Source organism: Triplophysa rosa, linkage group LG15 (assembly GCF_024868665.1).
Source record: "Triplophysa rosa linkage group LG15, Trosa_1v2, whole genome shotgun sequence".
In the NCBI taxonomy this organism is placed as follows: domain Eukaryota; kingdom Metazoa; phylum Chordata; class Actinopteri; order Cypriniformes; family Nemacheilidae; genus Triplophysa; species Triplophysa rosa.
This window is the reverse complement of record NC_079904.1, coordinates 21,963,640-21,979,445: the sequence shown is the minus strand read 5'-3', so window position 1 is coordinate 21,979,445 and position 15,806 is coordinate 21,963,640. Positions and strand designations below refer to the sequence as shown.

The window sequence follows — 15,806 nt, the reverse complement described above, 5'->3', positions numbered from 1 at the left end:
CAAAATAAGGGTGTTTCTCAAACGCAAGGACGCGTCCTGGGCAGGTTGCAAATCTCGGCTGCCACGTCATCAAGTGCCGCCGAAGGACATCTCAAAGAGAAGTATGCTTGGAAGGAAGCTTTCGCTTTGTGTCCTTCGTTCTGGCTGTTTTGCAGGATACAATAGCTGTGTCCCAATTCAGGGGCTGCAACCTTTAAGGTCGCGGATTTAAAAACGAGGACTTGGTTTTCAAAGCACGCAGCCTCAGAAGTTCAAGAAGCGAACTGAAATGAGACGGTCTAGCCTCGCGGAGGATTTCCTAATTGCGTGATTTGCGTCACCTGCTGCTCCTGTTGTGTGGTGCCAGCAGGACACAGCAGAGACGTTTCTGACTTTTTTAAACAAATACGGAGCCAGAAAAATTATATTTTATTTTCGAGAATATGTAGATTAAAACAGCCCAACAGTATATTAAATTAACCAACCAACCGTACAAATTCAAAAAACACAATAATGCACCAATAATGTTAATTAACAACATCATATATTATATTAAAACACTGAAATTGACCGTTTTTGTGAATTACATACTTTTATTTAACTAACGTTTTGATGGATTATTAAAAAATTTCAAGCCGCTACAGGCGCGCAATGAATCTCGGGATAGCCAAAACTGTGAAGGATACATTCGTTGTATCCTTAAAAACGTGCGGAAATAAGGTCGCATTTTGGGGCTGCATTTGAAGCAGCTGTCGGTACACGATCCGGGATGCCTGCACGATCCGTCCACGCATGCGCATAGCCTTACCAGCCTTCAGTCGCGCTGCTGTGACGCAATCGGTCTTAAATGCAGACCTGAGCTAAAAATGAACTGTTACGTTATGCACGACTGAAAATAAAATGAATAGATGCTCTCTCTATGATTTTATTTATTTTTCTGTTGTCACACATGACTTTTACTAGACCGTCTCATTCTAGCGTTTAATGTCGAAGAGGACTCTAAACATCTACCTCTAGAAGGACTGCTTTAAGCAGGAGGCAGACTCACTAGTGTCCTTGCGTTTGAGAAACACCCTAAAGCATAATCTGAGGCAGAAACCTCTATATTATCGGCGCAATAAAAATGCTATATTTTTGTGGGCAAAGTAATTACTTAGGAAATCGTGTTATCTTAAACAGCCACATTCGCCTAACCGCGTTGATGCACTGAGGGAGACATACAGTACCCCAGTCCTGCCTGTAGAGGGTGCTGCTATCGAGCTGTTTTTCATTCACGCTAAACCAGACGCTGAATTTGACAAAATACACGTTTAAAACATATATCACTTTAATATTATAAAGGTACTAGTGTTAATGGATTCTCTTTATTACACATATATAGAAAAACGGACATTTTAAAAACCAGTCCATCAAGAACTCAACATTAAACAACTCCACAGCCAGCTCCTCTGAGATACACATGGCTTTGTGGTTCAAATAAAACACATTACTTGCATTTCACATGAAACAGCATAATTACGTCACGCCATAAAATATAAATCACTGTCATGAAAATAAAAATATAACACAAACATTAACATGTAATTCAAGAAATTCACCCCCTCAAAAACCTTTAAAATGCTAAAATATGGCTTTAAGTTAAACAAATTCTTGTTTTTAACAAAACTGTCAACAGTAAGAAAATTTCACTAGCCATGGCTTTATTCTGACCCGAGTTCTCCCAGAAAGCAGGATTTAAAATTCTCCAAGTAAAAAAAATATTTTACAAACTTCTCGTTCTCTCACCATTCCTCTAACATACACACTATTGTTTTTATTTTTGTTGTATAGTGTTCGGGCCCTGATATGTTTAAAACGTTAAGAAAAATTATAAAATGCTCATAAATTGCCTTTCGCATTTACACACCTGAGACAAAACACCCAGACTAGTGACTCAAGACGCATCATGTTGAAGTCAGGATCTTGTTTTCTGAGAATTATTTTCATGCATAGGAGTTGCCATGAGCCATCAGTCACCACAATTATTCATACTGAGCAGCAGACCATGTTGCAGAAAGACAGATATGAAACATTTTTAAGGAGTCATGCTTTGGAGGTGGTGGTGTTGTAGACCAGCTGGTGGGGATCATCAGTGTAGACCACTGGAGGACTGGTGGTGGCCACAGGCTGATGTTCACGCTTCTTCTTCCTGTTCTTGAGGAACCAATAACCCAACACAGCCAGAACAGCCAAGACGGCCACAACCAAAACCACAGCCAAAGCAACAGAGGCTGAAAGAACAAGACAAACCTTTTAAAATATATCTTTTTGATATATATTTGGACACTAAAACAACAAACTTAACCTTGGCATTTACGATCCAGAAATTGATCTGGATAAATATGGACATAGCCTAATAACGTTCTTTATTATATGACAAGTCGTTTTTGCAACATTGTAATTTAAAAGACTACCTGACTGGCTTTCACCTAGTTCTTCATCTCTTACACTGTGTAATCCTCTCGCAAACACATCATTTTCTACAAAGGAATGAATGCACATCAAATCTGAATTTATTTCAGCCATCATTACTAAAACATCATGTAGCTTCGACTTAGAATCACTCATACAGTACCTGTGACACCAGAGCATTCCTCTATGCAAGCATCTTCGTTCTCAAAGTTGTTGTCGTTGCCATCACACCCACCATAAACGAACCGATGACACTTCTCGTTAGAGGCGTCATAATACCAGTGTTTAAAACTGGCTCGACACGGGCCTGTCTTTGGTGGTTCAGTACAGTGAGCTATACCAATACCAAAGAAATGAAATGGGTTAAAATGACAATTAGGATAATAGCACAAATTCAAATTTTTATAAACATAATAATTACAAGAACATTCATTCTAATACAATCTAATATTCTATATTTTCTAAGTCATGTGGAAATCTTTAGCAATGGAAATAAAACTGAATTGACATTGTGTGCAATGCTTATATTTCTCCTGCGAAGTGATTAAAACTCACCATTACGATTTGCTTTAATGGCAAGAAGTCGGGATAGGCTTGCATTCCCTAAAGACAAATGTAAAATCTTTTGTAAATGTAAAACCTCATTTCATCACGTGTCTACGATTATGGTGCTGCAGGTCTCACATTTTGTGCAGCTGGCCTCATCAGAACCATCCTTGCACTGCGCCTCGCCATCACACTCAAATTCTTTCTTTAAACAGCAGCCATTAGAGCATTGAAACTGGTCTTCCATACATGGAGAACGACAGTCCGTATCTGAAAAAATGAAGAAGCTTGTACATAAATCTCACAAAATATTCAGGTATTTATATTTAACCCCAAATTAAAATACTATTAGAAATATTTTGCTCAAAAATGAAATGTAATTGTAACATTATTGTACAGCCATGGAAAACAATTAAAAAAACATTACAATGTTTTATTTAATCAGCATTTCTACATGTGGTCATTCCAGTCCAGTGTCTGTTGAATTTCAACAAAATCAAACCTCAGGAGTGACAAAGTCATCCAACATCAATGTGAAAGACTGACAAGCATGACGAGATAAAAATCCAGGTTATCATATAAAAAATATGACTGTTGGATTGCTTAAAAGTGAATATCGTGAACTTGTTTTCTTTGCAGTATTTGAGCATCTTTTCTATTATTTTGACCCGTTTCATTCATTTTCTGAAAATATTGGGAGATATATCCACCAAAATCCACTCTTTAACATAGGTGTAATCGTCAGAGATGAACAATCGGCCTCGTCCTGGAAGTGTGCGGTTATGGTAAGGGGCGTAACATTTCCGCCACATGCTTGAGGTATTCGGTCAATCACAGCGCACTGCTCATCTGGCCAATCTGAGCACACTGCGCTTTCCAGAGCGGTGAGTTTTGTAAAAATCAACGTGTTTTAGAAAGGCGGGGCATAGAGGAGCTACAATAATGTACGGTGTGTGAAAAATGAGCTTTTTCAACCTTAATAAGTATAAACACATTGTATTACATCAAAAAAACAAGTTAATAATGTTTATAATCATGTCGTATGACTCCTTTAAAATAAAGAGACTAGACGCAAAGGTGCAGACACTAGTATGACTCTGAACACAGCTGAGATGCTGTGATGTCACAGATATGTAGAGTATTATATATTATATTATAATAGATTCTGAATCGATGCGTGACCCAAAGAATTAATGTGAATCGAATTGTGAAGTACCAAACAATTACCAATAACTGTGCATGTATATGGAGAAAAACATTTGTCATAATGTGATCCCCCTTCAAATAGATCAACTTTACCTTCATTCAACACTCTTCTTGCCTCACCACTGACCGTCACTGCAGACAGACAACATTTGATCATTTACAGACATTATTTGGTCTGCGACATATTGAGGATTAAGTAAAACAACCTCAACTAACATAAGTCCGTACAAGTTTTCAATCACCACACACACTATAGTCTATATAATATGCATTACCTATGGTGTTTTCACAGGCCTCCAGACACTCCTCCTCATTGAGATAGTTGTTGCTATTGGCCTTACAGCCTCCAAACATGAATTTCTCACAGTGGCTAGAAGCAGCGTTGTAATGCCAACGTGGGAAAGAACCTCGACAGGGACCCACCTTTTTAGGGGTCAAACAGTGACCTATTAGTGGGAAACAATCCGTGGTAAGTTAACTCCATTCTGATGAGTGAAAGTATTGAACATTTATTTTTAATGGTCAAGTGAAGAAATAACATCATCAATAAATTGTAATAAATATGCATTGCTTTAAAGGGCCTTACAGTTGCTCATGACATAAGACCTGATGCTGACATGGAACATACTGTTTATTAAATGAGCTTTTCACATTTTCTGGTTGGTCTCTGGTGGTTCTTGACAGTGTAGACTCAGGGCTGCATGACAATTTATCGCGATACCACTAAATCCTATTGAAATCAAGCTGGCTGCGATATGCAATGTGTTGGTTTTTTTAATGCGTAGCTTGTCCGTGAAGCACGGCTCTGGGATCAGTAGGAAATGCTGCTCGATCTAAAAGCAGTGCGAGTTTGAGTCGCTTATAACGTGCATTTGAAAAAGCAACACCAGTCAAACATGATCATTATAAGTATACTTTATTATAAAAATACCCGATGAGGCTTGAGTAACAGTGATAAAAAGATGTCCATAGGCATTTCCTAGATTCTACAACGCGTTATGGTCTTCTTCTGCAGTGCGTATTTGGAGTTTCCGCACGAGAGCGCCCTCTGGCTTTCGGATGCCGCAGCATTTTCCCGTACTTCACACAAAAGCTGTGCATAAATCACGTGATATTTATCGTCGGTTTATCGCGACAGCCCTATTATGGTCAGGTAATTTGAGTCAATTTTTCTTTTCTAATACAATGCTCTACCAGTTGAGCCACAAGGAAGATGGATTTAATAAAAGCACAGCAAAACAGCAGCATAACCCTTCTGGCAACTCCTATGAGATTATGATCCCTCAATCATGTATGTAGCATAAGAAACTGTTTATACGAGACCGTTTTGAAACTTTTGAAAACGGTCTCAAAGTGCAAGTTTTTTTTTAAATCGACGGCATTATCGTTTCTTTGTAAAAGGCGGTGTTTTCCAAAAACGATGATGTCATACGCATGCGTATTACGCGTTCAGTCTGTAGGCATGCGCGAGTAATAATTGCGGCATCCATGCTGCGTGGTTGTACTGCGTGACAAACTTATTATAATTTCTCCAGCAAAAAGTATATTTACTGCACCACAACAACCAGTGGAGACATAATATGTATTAGGGCTGGGTTTTGCGACCAAATTGGCGATTCGGTTCTTATTTATATGGTTTCGATTCGATATCGATTAGTTATCAGTACTTAGCTTAAAATGCTAGTTTTGCAGGCATGGAATCCACATTTAAGTATATATGCTGGTAACTGAAACTCTCCTTGCGTGTCACCATTGCGTATCTCGGCTCCAAAACATTGATAAGATTGTGAAAGCCCTCGTTCTCAACTATCGCGTATGGGCGTAAATCCTTGCAAATCAGCATTACTGTAAATATATTATATTATATTATACTGTATAATATTAAAGACAGTGCTCCCCAAATTTCACCAGCATGTTTCCTGTCTCACCAGAGGAAACAAAACTTTGGACCACGTCTATACAAACATGGCTGAAGCTTACGCTGTGACCCCCCTCCCCCACCTGGGTCAATCTGATCATCTTTCTCTGTTCCTTACCCCCAAGTATTCACCCATCATTAATCGTGTGAAGCCATCAGTAAGGACCATCAAAGTGTGGCCTGCGGGGGCAGACTCCACACTCCAGGACAGGTTTCAAGACACAGACTGGAGTATGTTTGCTTCTCAGGCTACCTGTGGCTTTCATATGGACATAGACAGCTACACCTCCTCTGTACTGGACTACATTAACATCACCATAGACAGTGTTACAACCCAGAAACAGATCACTACATACCCAAATCAGAAGCCATGGATGAACAAGGAAGTGCGCCTCCTGTTGAAGTCACGCAACACTGCCTTCAGCTCAGGTGATGCACAGGCCTACAGCACTTCCAGGGCAAATCTGAAGAGGGGCATCAAAAAGGCCAAGCACTGCTACAAGCTAAAGCTAGAGGAGCACTTTTCCAACTCTGATCCTCGACGCATGTGGCAGGGCATCCAGGCCATCAGCGACTACAAACCCAGCCACTCCACCCCCGTAGCCACAGATGTTGTCTTCCTGAACGAGCTTAATGACTTTTATGCTCGCTTTGAGAGAGACAATAAGGAAACTGCCACCAAGCTCACACCCTTAGATGACCACCCGACCATCACACTCACCTCCTCAGATGTCTACACGGCACTGAGCCGGATCAACGCACGGAAGGCTGCTGGACCAGACGGCATCCCCGGTCGTGTACTTAGGGCATGTGCAGAGCAACTCGCTGGGGTCTTTACGGATATTTTCAACCTGTCCCTCGCCCAAGCAGTTGTGCCAGCATGCTTTAAATCCACCTCCATTGTGCCAGTGCCGAAACACTCTAGCCCTACGTGCCTGAATGACTACCGACCTGTAGCACTCACACCTATTGTTATGAAGTGCTTTGAGCGGCTGGTCCTGGCTCACCTAAAGGACTCCCTTCCATCCACACTGGACCCATACCAGTTTGCCTACCGCAGCAATAGGAGCACAGAGGATGCCGTCTCCATAGCACTGCACTCTGTACTCACACACTTGGACAATAAAAACACTTATGCACGAATGCTGTTTGTTGACTTCAGCTCTGCATTCAATACTGTCGTCCCTTCCAAGTTAATCACCAAACTTGGGAACCTGGGTATTAACACCTCCATTTGCAACTGGATTATGGACTTTCTGACAAACAGACCTCAGCTTGTTAGGTCAGGCCACATCTGCTCCACCACCATCACACTTAACACTGGCGTTCCACAGGGCTGTGTTCTGAGCCCCTTTCTCTACTCCCTCTTCACACTCGACTGCAGGCCTGTGAATGGATCTAATGCCATCATCAAGTTTGCAGACGATACTACAGTGATTGGTCTCATCAGCAACAACGATGAGACTGCCTACAGGGAGGAGGTCCAGCACCTGGCCACATGGTGCTCAGACAACAACCTGCTCCTTAACACTTCCAAGACAAAGGAGCTCATCGTGGACTTCAGGAAGGAGAGAGGAGGCACACATGACCCCATCCACATTAACGGGATGGCTGTTGAGCGTGTCCCCAGCTTTAAGTTCCTGGGGACCCATATTTCGGAGGACCTGTCCTGGACCACCAACACCTCCAGCCTGGTCAAGAAGGCTCACCAGCGCCTCTTCTTCCTGAGGACCCTGAAGAAGAACCAACTGTCTTCAGCTATCCTGGTGAACTTCTACCGCTGCGCAGTAGAGAGCATCCTAACCAACTGTGTCACAGCCTGGTATGGGAGCTGCTCTGTTGCAGAGCGCAAGGCACTGCAGCGGGTGGTGAAAACCGCCCAGCGCATCACAGGGACTCCACTTTCAGCCATTGAGGACATCCAGAGGAAACGCTGTCTGCGTCGAGCTCGCGGCATTCTTAAGGACTCCTCTCACCCCGCCCACAGACTGTTTTCTCTCCTGCCTTCTGGCAGGCGCCTCAGATGCCTCCGGACAAGGACTAGCAGACTGAGAAACAGCTTTTTTCCCAGAGCTGTCTTGCTATTGAACTCTACCCCCCGCTGATTCCACAACCCCCTCATATACCTCTACTCAATGCTGCTATATTGTTTTGTTTATTGCACTACAGGCCTGTCAAGTGCACGACTGGACTGTCTACACATGTACTACATGTTTACTTGCTCTACCGGACTATTTATACATATACTGCATCATTTGCACTCCAGTACTATGTACTAATGTTATTTGCACTACTGGATTATTACACATATACCGCATCATCTGCACTCCATTACTATGTACTGAATACTGCAATAACTCATCTACTGCACTGTTTACTTTAACTTAATAACTGCTGTCCATAATTTATGCACTTTATATTCATTGCACTACTGTTCTGCATAGTCTAATTTATATTGTACATATCCATCAGTAAATTTCTGTTTTCAGTAAATAGCCATCTGTATATAATGGTCATAGTACATTCCCACTTGTAAATTCTTCATAATTTTGCTTTATCCTGTATTTATGTATTTATGCACAACTGTATATCCTGCACTTGTTTATTGCACTTCTGGTTAGACCTAAACTACATTTCGTTGCCTTGTACTTGTACATGTGTAATGACAATAAAGTTGAATCTAATCTAATCTAATCTACTATAGCGTCAGTTATTTTCTTAGCGAGAGGAGAATCTGACTGTAATTTGCAGGAAAAAGCCACGTCTAGCCGTTGCCGTCCAGAATCGCATGAACCAGATATTGCGTCAGGGTGACATCTCGACAGGTGGTTTCGTAGGTTTGTTGTGTTGTTGCAAAATCGTAGCTCTTGCGGGCACAACTTTCAAACGACAATTGTTTTTTTCCACCTCACCTTTGCCGTCATTGCCTTTAAACATAAAGTTTCATTAAATTGAAGATCGATTAAAATCGAAGAATCAATATTTTTTTACCCAGCCCTAATATGTATATACACAAACTATAAATGCACATACACGCCGACAAAGTGTATTAAAAGCGTTTTTAGCTTAAAAAAGGGTTTGCGTATGTGCGCAGGCACGTAGGGTTTCTTTAAAGCGCAACAGCGCAATCCACTGGCCTGGCATGCATAATACAGCATTTTTCCTCGTTTTCCCAGATCCATGTAAATGCAGATAGTTTTGTCAACGCTGTCGTGTGTACGTGAAACTTTTCAAAAATGCAAAGGAACTAATTTTCAGTTTTTCGTCGTGTAAACGTACTCTGACATGCATGCCAAAGTTTAATATTAAGGTTATGTTCAAATCCCTAACTATACAATAATAGTCAGTAGCAGACAATGGGAAAATAGATATCACTCTCTTTTAACAGAAATAAATGTGCAACGGGATGAGAAAATGAATGTATGTAGTATATGGTAATCTAGTTAGCATGACATGACAAGCCCCGTATTCAGTTAGTTCTTTGGAATTTTAAAGCTTTTGTTGAAACACGCACGTGGGATCACTGATTTTGGCACATGTTCAAACTGCGGGGGCGGAACCAAAGACTGTAAAAGACTCTGGGATTGTTTGAATTAATGTTCGACTCAGTGGGCAGTGAGAATCTCATCATCCTTAAACCTACAGTACCGCCACACACAGAGTTGAGAATTCAGCCTCGAGAGTTAAAAGAGGAAAACCTTAAAGAACCTTCATACAGTAACATCTTGATCTCCACACTTTCTGTATAAAGACCAAAAAGCAAAAGGCTTAAGTAATAATCGCATGGCTCTAACACCTCACCCCAACGTTAAATATTTGGTTGAAGTCATAGTTGCATATTTTAGTGTGGTTTAGCATTAACAGTAGCACAATAATCAAGCTTAGGGTTTGAAAAGAGAGATTACATATCTTTTTCTTTGACATCAAGGGCTGCATGTCCAGTTCGCATGACATGCCCTCATCCATGAAAACCCAGAACAAAACAATGTAAAAGACAAAGCCCACGTATTTTTTTGCTAAACAAAACATGCTTTTTTTGGCAATCAAATCAATAGAAACCCAACAGAAACAGTCACAGAAATTCTAATGGTTTCCATTAAAATACCATTATGAACCATTAGCTTTTTCCATTAAAACCATTACAAAATTCCTTTCTGTAGTGTGTTCTGGACATTATTCCAGTAGGATTTAACATCCCACCAATATAATCCATCACATACCAGTAGAACCATTACAGTTTCCATTAAAACCAATACAAATCCCTTTAACACCAATAAAACCATTATAACTTCTTTAATGGTTTCTATTGATTTTTTCAGCAGGGATACCATACCACCATTAGAATCCATTACATACCAATAGACAGACACTGTTATAGTTTCCATCAAAACCAATAAAATTCCCATTAGAACCATTAAATCCATTACATGTTCTATCGTGATTTGGACAGGGTTCTATTGTTTTTTTTCAGCAGGGATGTAAGACATCACAACAAATGATCTATTATGGAGCAGTACAAGCACACCCGACGGCCGTTCTCATCTTTCCCCTTTATTGTTGCTTCTCTAAACTTTTGCAATAAAAGTATCCAAAACAACAGAAACACCAGAATTTTATTCTCTGTGGTTAGGTTGAATTTTTTCTCAAAGTGAAATAAAATGATTGATTTAAAGACTGATACTATCGGTAGCCTGTTTTTTTCTGCTGCATTGAACTTGTCCCACAGAGACTATCCAAATCTTGGTGTATGACAAGAACACCAGACACGACCTTATGTCAAAAGCTTAAGTATTGTGTATCCAAAGCATTTATGCTTTTAAAGCTGATCACATACTGCATCATAGAAACAGAATATGTGCTGTTGTAGTCATAAACCAGACATGAATGTCTCTCAGACGGCATGAATAGACAGCCAAACAGCACTGATTCAGTGGCTTTTAAAACTGACCTCATTTACACAATGACTCACAGACAACCGCGTCTTCATCCAAAAATGCATCAATCTGTCTTATCTGTAACACTGCAATTCCCTGTCATACACTCGGTTCTCTTCAGTTCTCATGAGGTAATGTGTCAGAAGTCTTTGGGGGGTGTTGTCTGTTCAAACACGGCACGCTTTTCCATACACTGTGAAACTACGGTGAATCACCGCCTTGACGTGCCAAACAGGTTCAACGCATTTGTAAAGGGAGAGGTCTTATAACGTGCTAAAAAATGGAAAGAGCCCATCCTCAACTCATCGCTCCTGGGATTACTGAGCTACTAACAAGAAGAAGTCTGAACGAAAACGCAAGTCCAAAAGAACTTCCTGTTTCAGTTTTTTAACACTACACAAACGTTTGAACAGAATAACAGAGCATTTGTAACCCAATCAAAATGAATATCTATTAGATTTAAGTATATATGTAAAGTTTTTATAAATAAAATAATGAAACCGGAAGTGCTTCTGGACCAGTGTTTACATCTTGCGAAGAGGTCTATAAGTCATCGTCTGCTCAGTAAATCACAGTAAACACAGGTATAGTTACATCACAAAAACTATAGATGTTCTACAAAGTTTGACAAACAGAAAGTGTCCAAATTATTATTACAACCCAAAAAATATTTTAATAATAGATGGCTTCGTCAGACTTCGGGTCGGTGTTTGGTTATCCGTCTGGCTAGAAATATAACAATTTATTTTATGTTTAATTCATACTAATATGAATTTATATTACTATTTGATTGTATATTAATTGTATTAAATTAAACTACTCAACGGTTATTGATTCTTTGCGGAGACCTACCGTAAGTTAAGTTTGGGCCACATAACGTTTGTTTATGTTTTTTGCTGAAACGGTCTATTATAATGTCATTTGCATGATAAAGCCCGTGGTAAAGGTCTGTAAATGACAACAACCTACATTGTAAGCAAAAAACAGTAACTTTACGCAATTTTACCGTCTTATCACACTGAATTTTCACGTATTTTAGAAAATACGGCAAAAATGACAAATTACAGGAACAGGTGGCAAATTTACAAGCCGGGTGCAAAGTAACATGCAAACATGTTTTTGGGTGCCCCAGCTGCCGTTCTTTTTACAGTTTTCCCCCCGTGTAGCGTTGACCTTCTGTTTGGTACATGAAAATGTAAATTATGATTTCAAGTACTGATAAAACCATTTTGACTACGGCCTTTCTAAACACTTTCATTTGTCTTTATTTACAGACACAAAGATCACAGGCAAAACCACAGCTAATAAACTTCTTAACGTCTTTACAACCATTGTGAAGTGACCTGGGTTGACAAGGTGATCAACACAAAATGATTCAAAGGTTTACCGAAGTAACATCTATAATGATTATGAGTGTGACAAGACCAGCTGATGTGAAAACAAACAGTAATACTCACGCTCAGATTGCTCAGAAGTAAGAACCAGCACAGTGACTTGAGCTGAATTAGACTGATGTGCTGAATCAGTCACTGTCAGTCTGAAATCATACACCCCAGGAAACAGGTTGGACACTCTCATCTGATCCCGCAGATTAGTTTTCTGTGAAAACATTCACCCTTCTTATAATGCCACAAAACTATTTTCAATGGTTTTCGACTGCTGGGTTAAAAAATATTGGGTTTGTATTGCATTTCTGTGTTTGATTTATAACATAAACATCATAGGTACTGAGCTGGTTGGCCAAGAAACAAAACTAGTTTCAAACTACATTATATTTTCATTAAGATGACAGAGAAACTCATTTCCTAACAGCATCCTATTTTATCTTAACAACATATTACCCTTCCATATCACTGAAAACAGTATTATAAGAAATAAACAAAAGAATCCTTGCTCTTATTCCAAAAGTAAGTGTAATACCTCCATCACAACAGATTTGTTTCCCGTAACGAGGGTCCATGTGTAGTTTACGATCTTATTATCATCCAAACTCTCTATGCCATTCAGCATGACCTCATCATTAGGCTGCACCACCACATCCTTCCCAGCATTGGCAATGGGAGGTTTGTCCTTCTCATCTTGGGCAAAAAAGAGCAAGAACTCTGAGAATTTGAATAAGAAGAATTTAATATTTTTAGGTAATTATAACTAGAAGTGCCTGAAAAAAATAATTTGGTATTATCAGCAGAGTTTAGAAATTACAGTAGTAACAATTTTTGTGTTATACTGATTATTGACCACTGGATTATAGGTTCGAGAAACAAAACAAGCATATGTAGCCTAACAGTGAATTAATTTGAATAAATCAGTGAAACACTTTCATAGTAGAAATGTTTCTTTAAAAATATATTGCTGCTTATGCTTATAAATAAGAATTTTGTTATATGTTTGAATACATGCCATTCCCTAAAGACTAGGAGTATGATGAGTATTATTGTGATCCCCTTGTAATTTCAAGTAAAAATATTTTCATAACTAATGGCAAGTAAATAGTTTGTTACCTATTCGGTTCCATAATTCAAGAATCAATGTGTAATTTATCAAAGAACTTCATCAGAATATGTCAATTCATAAACCAAAATTTAGACAAATGTCTTTAACAGCAGCTATAAAGCTACTATAGGTTAAGCTTCGAAATGATAATTCTGTCATCATTTAATCAAACTATTATCATTTTAACCTGTGTGATTTTCTTTCTTCTGCAAAACACAAAAGGCGATATCTTGAAAGCAAAAACCGTTGGCGCCCATTGACTTCTTTGTATGGAGACAAAACCAATTCAAGTCAATGAGACCAACGGTTTTCTATAACCAACTTATTTTTCAAAATATCTTCTTGTGTGCTCTGCAGAAAAAATAAAGTCATACGGGTTTGAAATGACAAGTAAAGGATGAAAACATTTCCATTTTGAAGGCGAACTATTCCTTTGATATTAGTAGGCTATTAACCAAAGCTCAAGTATAGCCCAAGGAGTGTGAAGTTCATCAATGTAGGCTATACCATGTTACAAATGTTTGGAATTAACGTTTCATGCCCCTCCCACATTTAAAGAATTAAATACATCAATGCAAGCAGCAGAGGCTTTCATAGGTCAGGCATTAAAAACAATTCTCAATCTTATGCAACAACATTTTATGTTCACCATCCCTGACTTAAAAGGGTTACATAGCTTGAAATTTACCATTCTTGCCTCCGTTCAGGTAATGCTCATACACTGAATTCTGGATATAACTAGTAAAATTCGCAGTTTTGATAAATCTACAGACATATCTCTGCTTATATAAGCAGTCGAAGAGAAAGCAGTTGCCAAATTCCTGCTCTTTCACGGCTTCTACGAGGGCCAGGTTACACTTGGCATCACTGCAGCACGCAGCAACACACTCATCCGTATGCAGGACACTCAGGTTCGCCAGGAAAGTGGCACCCTCGCTGATCGACTCTTCTGTATCCAAAACAAACCCTTCCCGTCCTGAAATAAACTTTTTATCACACTTTTGTTCTTGTCCGGGTGTATCGCTCTCGGTTCCTGCGCCATAAACAGCCGGGACCAGAAGCAAGAAGACAAAACCAAAACGACACGAAGTCATTTCTGACGGATCCTGATGTGTTTGTGATAGTCCTCAAAAATTCGTCAATCCCTTCAGCTGTACTTAAACAACCAACCTGAATTATAAAGATCAAGAAAATTCGCTTATCATCGTGTTCTGTCAAAAAGATTTGCCCAAAATTAGCGCTTTATTTTCGCGTTCATTTGATTCCTGCTTCGGCGCTCAGGTGTGTTGTTTTTGCTTGATCAGGTGTGTTTTCTGTGAACGGGAGGAAGTAAAACAGTGACGTGGTCTGCGGGCGTGGCTTCAATCCTAGCAAGCTGACTATTTAGGGATTTAGGACTATACGTTCACATTTCGCGTCCAAAACCCCCTTGCGAAAATTAACCATGTTTTTTTTTTGTAGCACAACTGTAGTAACCATGGTTTTCTATATGGTTTTTACAAAAAATATTGGTTTTTAAAACCATGGTTATCTTGTGATAACCATTGTTTTACTACAGTAACCATGTTTTTTTGGTTTTAACTGTAGTAAAACCATGGTTTTTCAATTTTTAACTGTAGTAAAACCATGGTAAATTTTCGTAAGGGCCGCGCGCAAAATGCGAGCCTCGCTGCTTTCTCCTTTTCTTCAAGAGCGCCAGGGATTGCGCTCTCTTTATAATCCAGTCTAATTATAGTTCACATTAAAGTGCCAGTGAAATTAAAAATGACTATGCACATTTTTTTTCATAAATATTGCAGCATTTATTGAAAAATGTTTAACATATTTAGGTCCTCTTTTTAAAATTCGTATGCCCTCATAATCTTCAATTAAAATCTGAAAATGCGCTTATGTCCGAAGCGGAATAACAAACCTTTGAATGTCGTGACTGGCCAATCAGAATCAAGCATTCCAACAAGCCATGTAATAAATGTTAATGTTTTCATGTGTTGCAGTTGTTTGATGAGGTTGACCGAATTCACCCTTCAACTACACTGCAAAAAGTGATGTGTTAAAAATGACACATGTTGTGTCAAATTTTAACACATGTAGGGAGTGTGTTCAGGGACAACACATGTTGTGTCAAATTTAACACAATATGTGTGCAAGCCATTTTAACACACAAATTGTGTCCGATAATTTAACACACAAATGTGTGTTTTCGAGAAATTAATGTGTTACCATGTAAAGTATTTTTAGATTTAAAATTACGCCCTCCCTTCAGGAGATAACACATTTAC

The 15,806-nt window shown here is 39.2% G+C and overlaps 1 protein-coding gene across 2 annotated transcripts; it reads right to left on the bottom strand.

Annotated features, from left to right (window-relative positions):
- Positions 1-1,324: 1,324 nt before the first annotated feature.
- spint1b (serine peptidase inhibitor, Kunitz type 1 b) lies at positions 1,325-14,838 on the bottom strand. Of its 2 annotated transcripts, none has more exons than XM_057353799.1 (10): positions 14,216-14,838; positions 12,955-13,136; positions 12,492-12,633; positions 4,458-4,628; positions 4,276-4,314; positions 3,115-3,246; positions 2,986-3,033; positions 2,594-2,764; positions 2,433-2,498; positions 1,325-2,249 (listed from the first exon to the last, which is right to left on the bottom strand). In XM_057353799.1, the coding sequence occupies exons 1-10, from the start codon at positions 14,619-14,621 to the stop codon at positions 2,062-2,064; spliced, it is 1,545 nt and encodes a 514-aa protein (XP_057209782.1). In that variant the 5' UTR covers positions 14,622-14,838; the 3' UTR covers positions 1,325-2,061. The 2 variants fall into 2 exon arrangements, with proteins under 2 accessions (XP_057209782.1, XP_057209783.1); XM_057353800.1 differs by having other exon boundaries at positions 12,955-13,112.
- Between the last annotated feature and the right edge of the window lie 968 nt (positions 14,839-15,806).

Excerpts from the sequence above, each read along its gene's own strand:
- spint1b (XM_057353799.1), bottom strand. The coding sequence starts at position 14,621 with ATGACTTCGTGTCGTTTTGGTTTTGTCTTCTTGCTTCTGGTCCCGGCT. Across the intron at positions 12,634-12,954 it reads ACAAATCTGTTGTGATGGAG|AAAACTAATCTGCGGGATCA; the intron begins GTATTACACTTA and ends ATGTTTTCACAG. Across the intron at positions 2,250-2,432 it reads ACTAGGTGAAAGCCAGTCAG|CCTCTGTTGCTTTGGCTGTG; the intron begins GTAGTCTTTTAA and ends TTGTTCTTTCAG.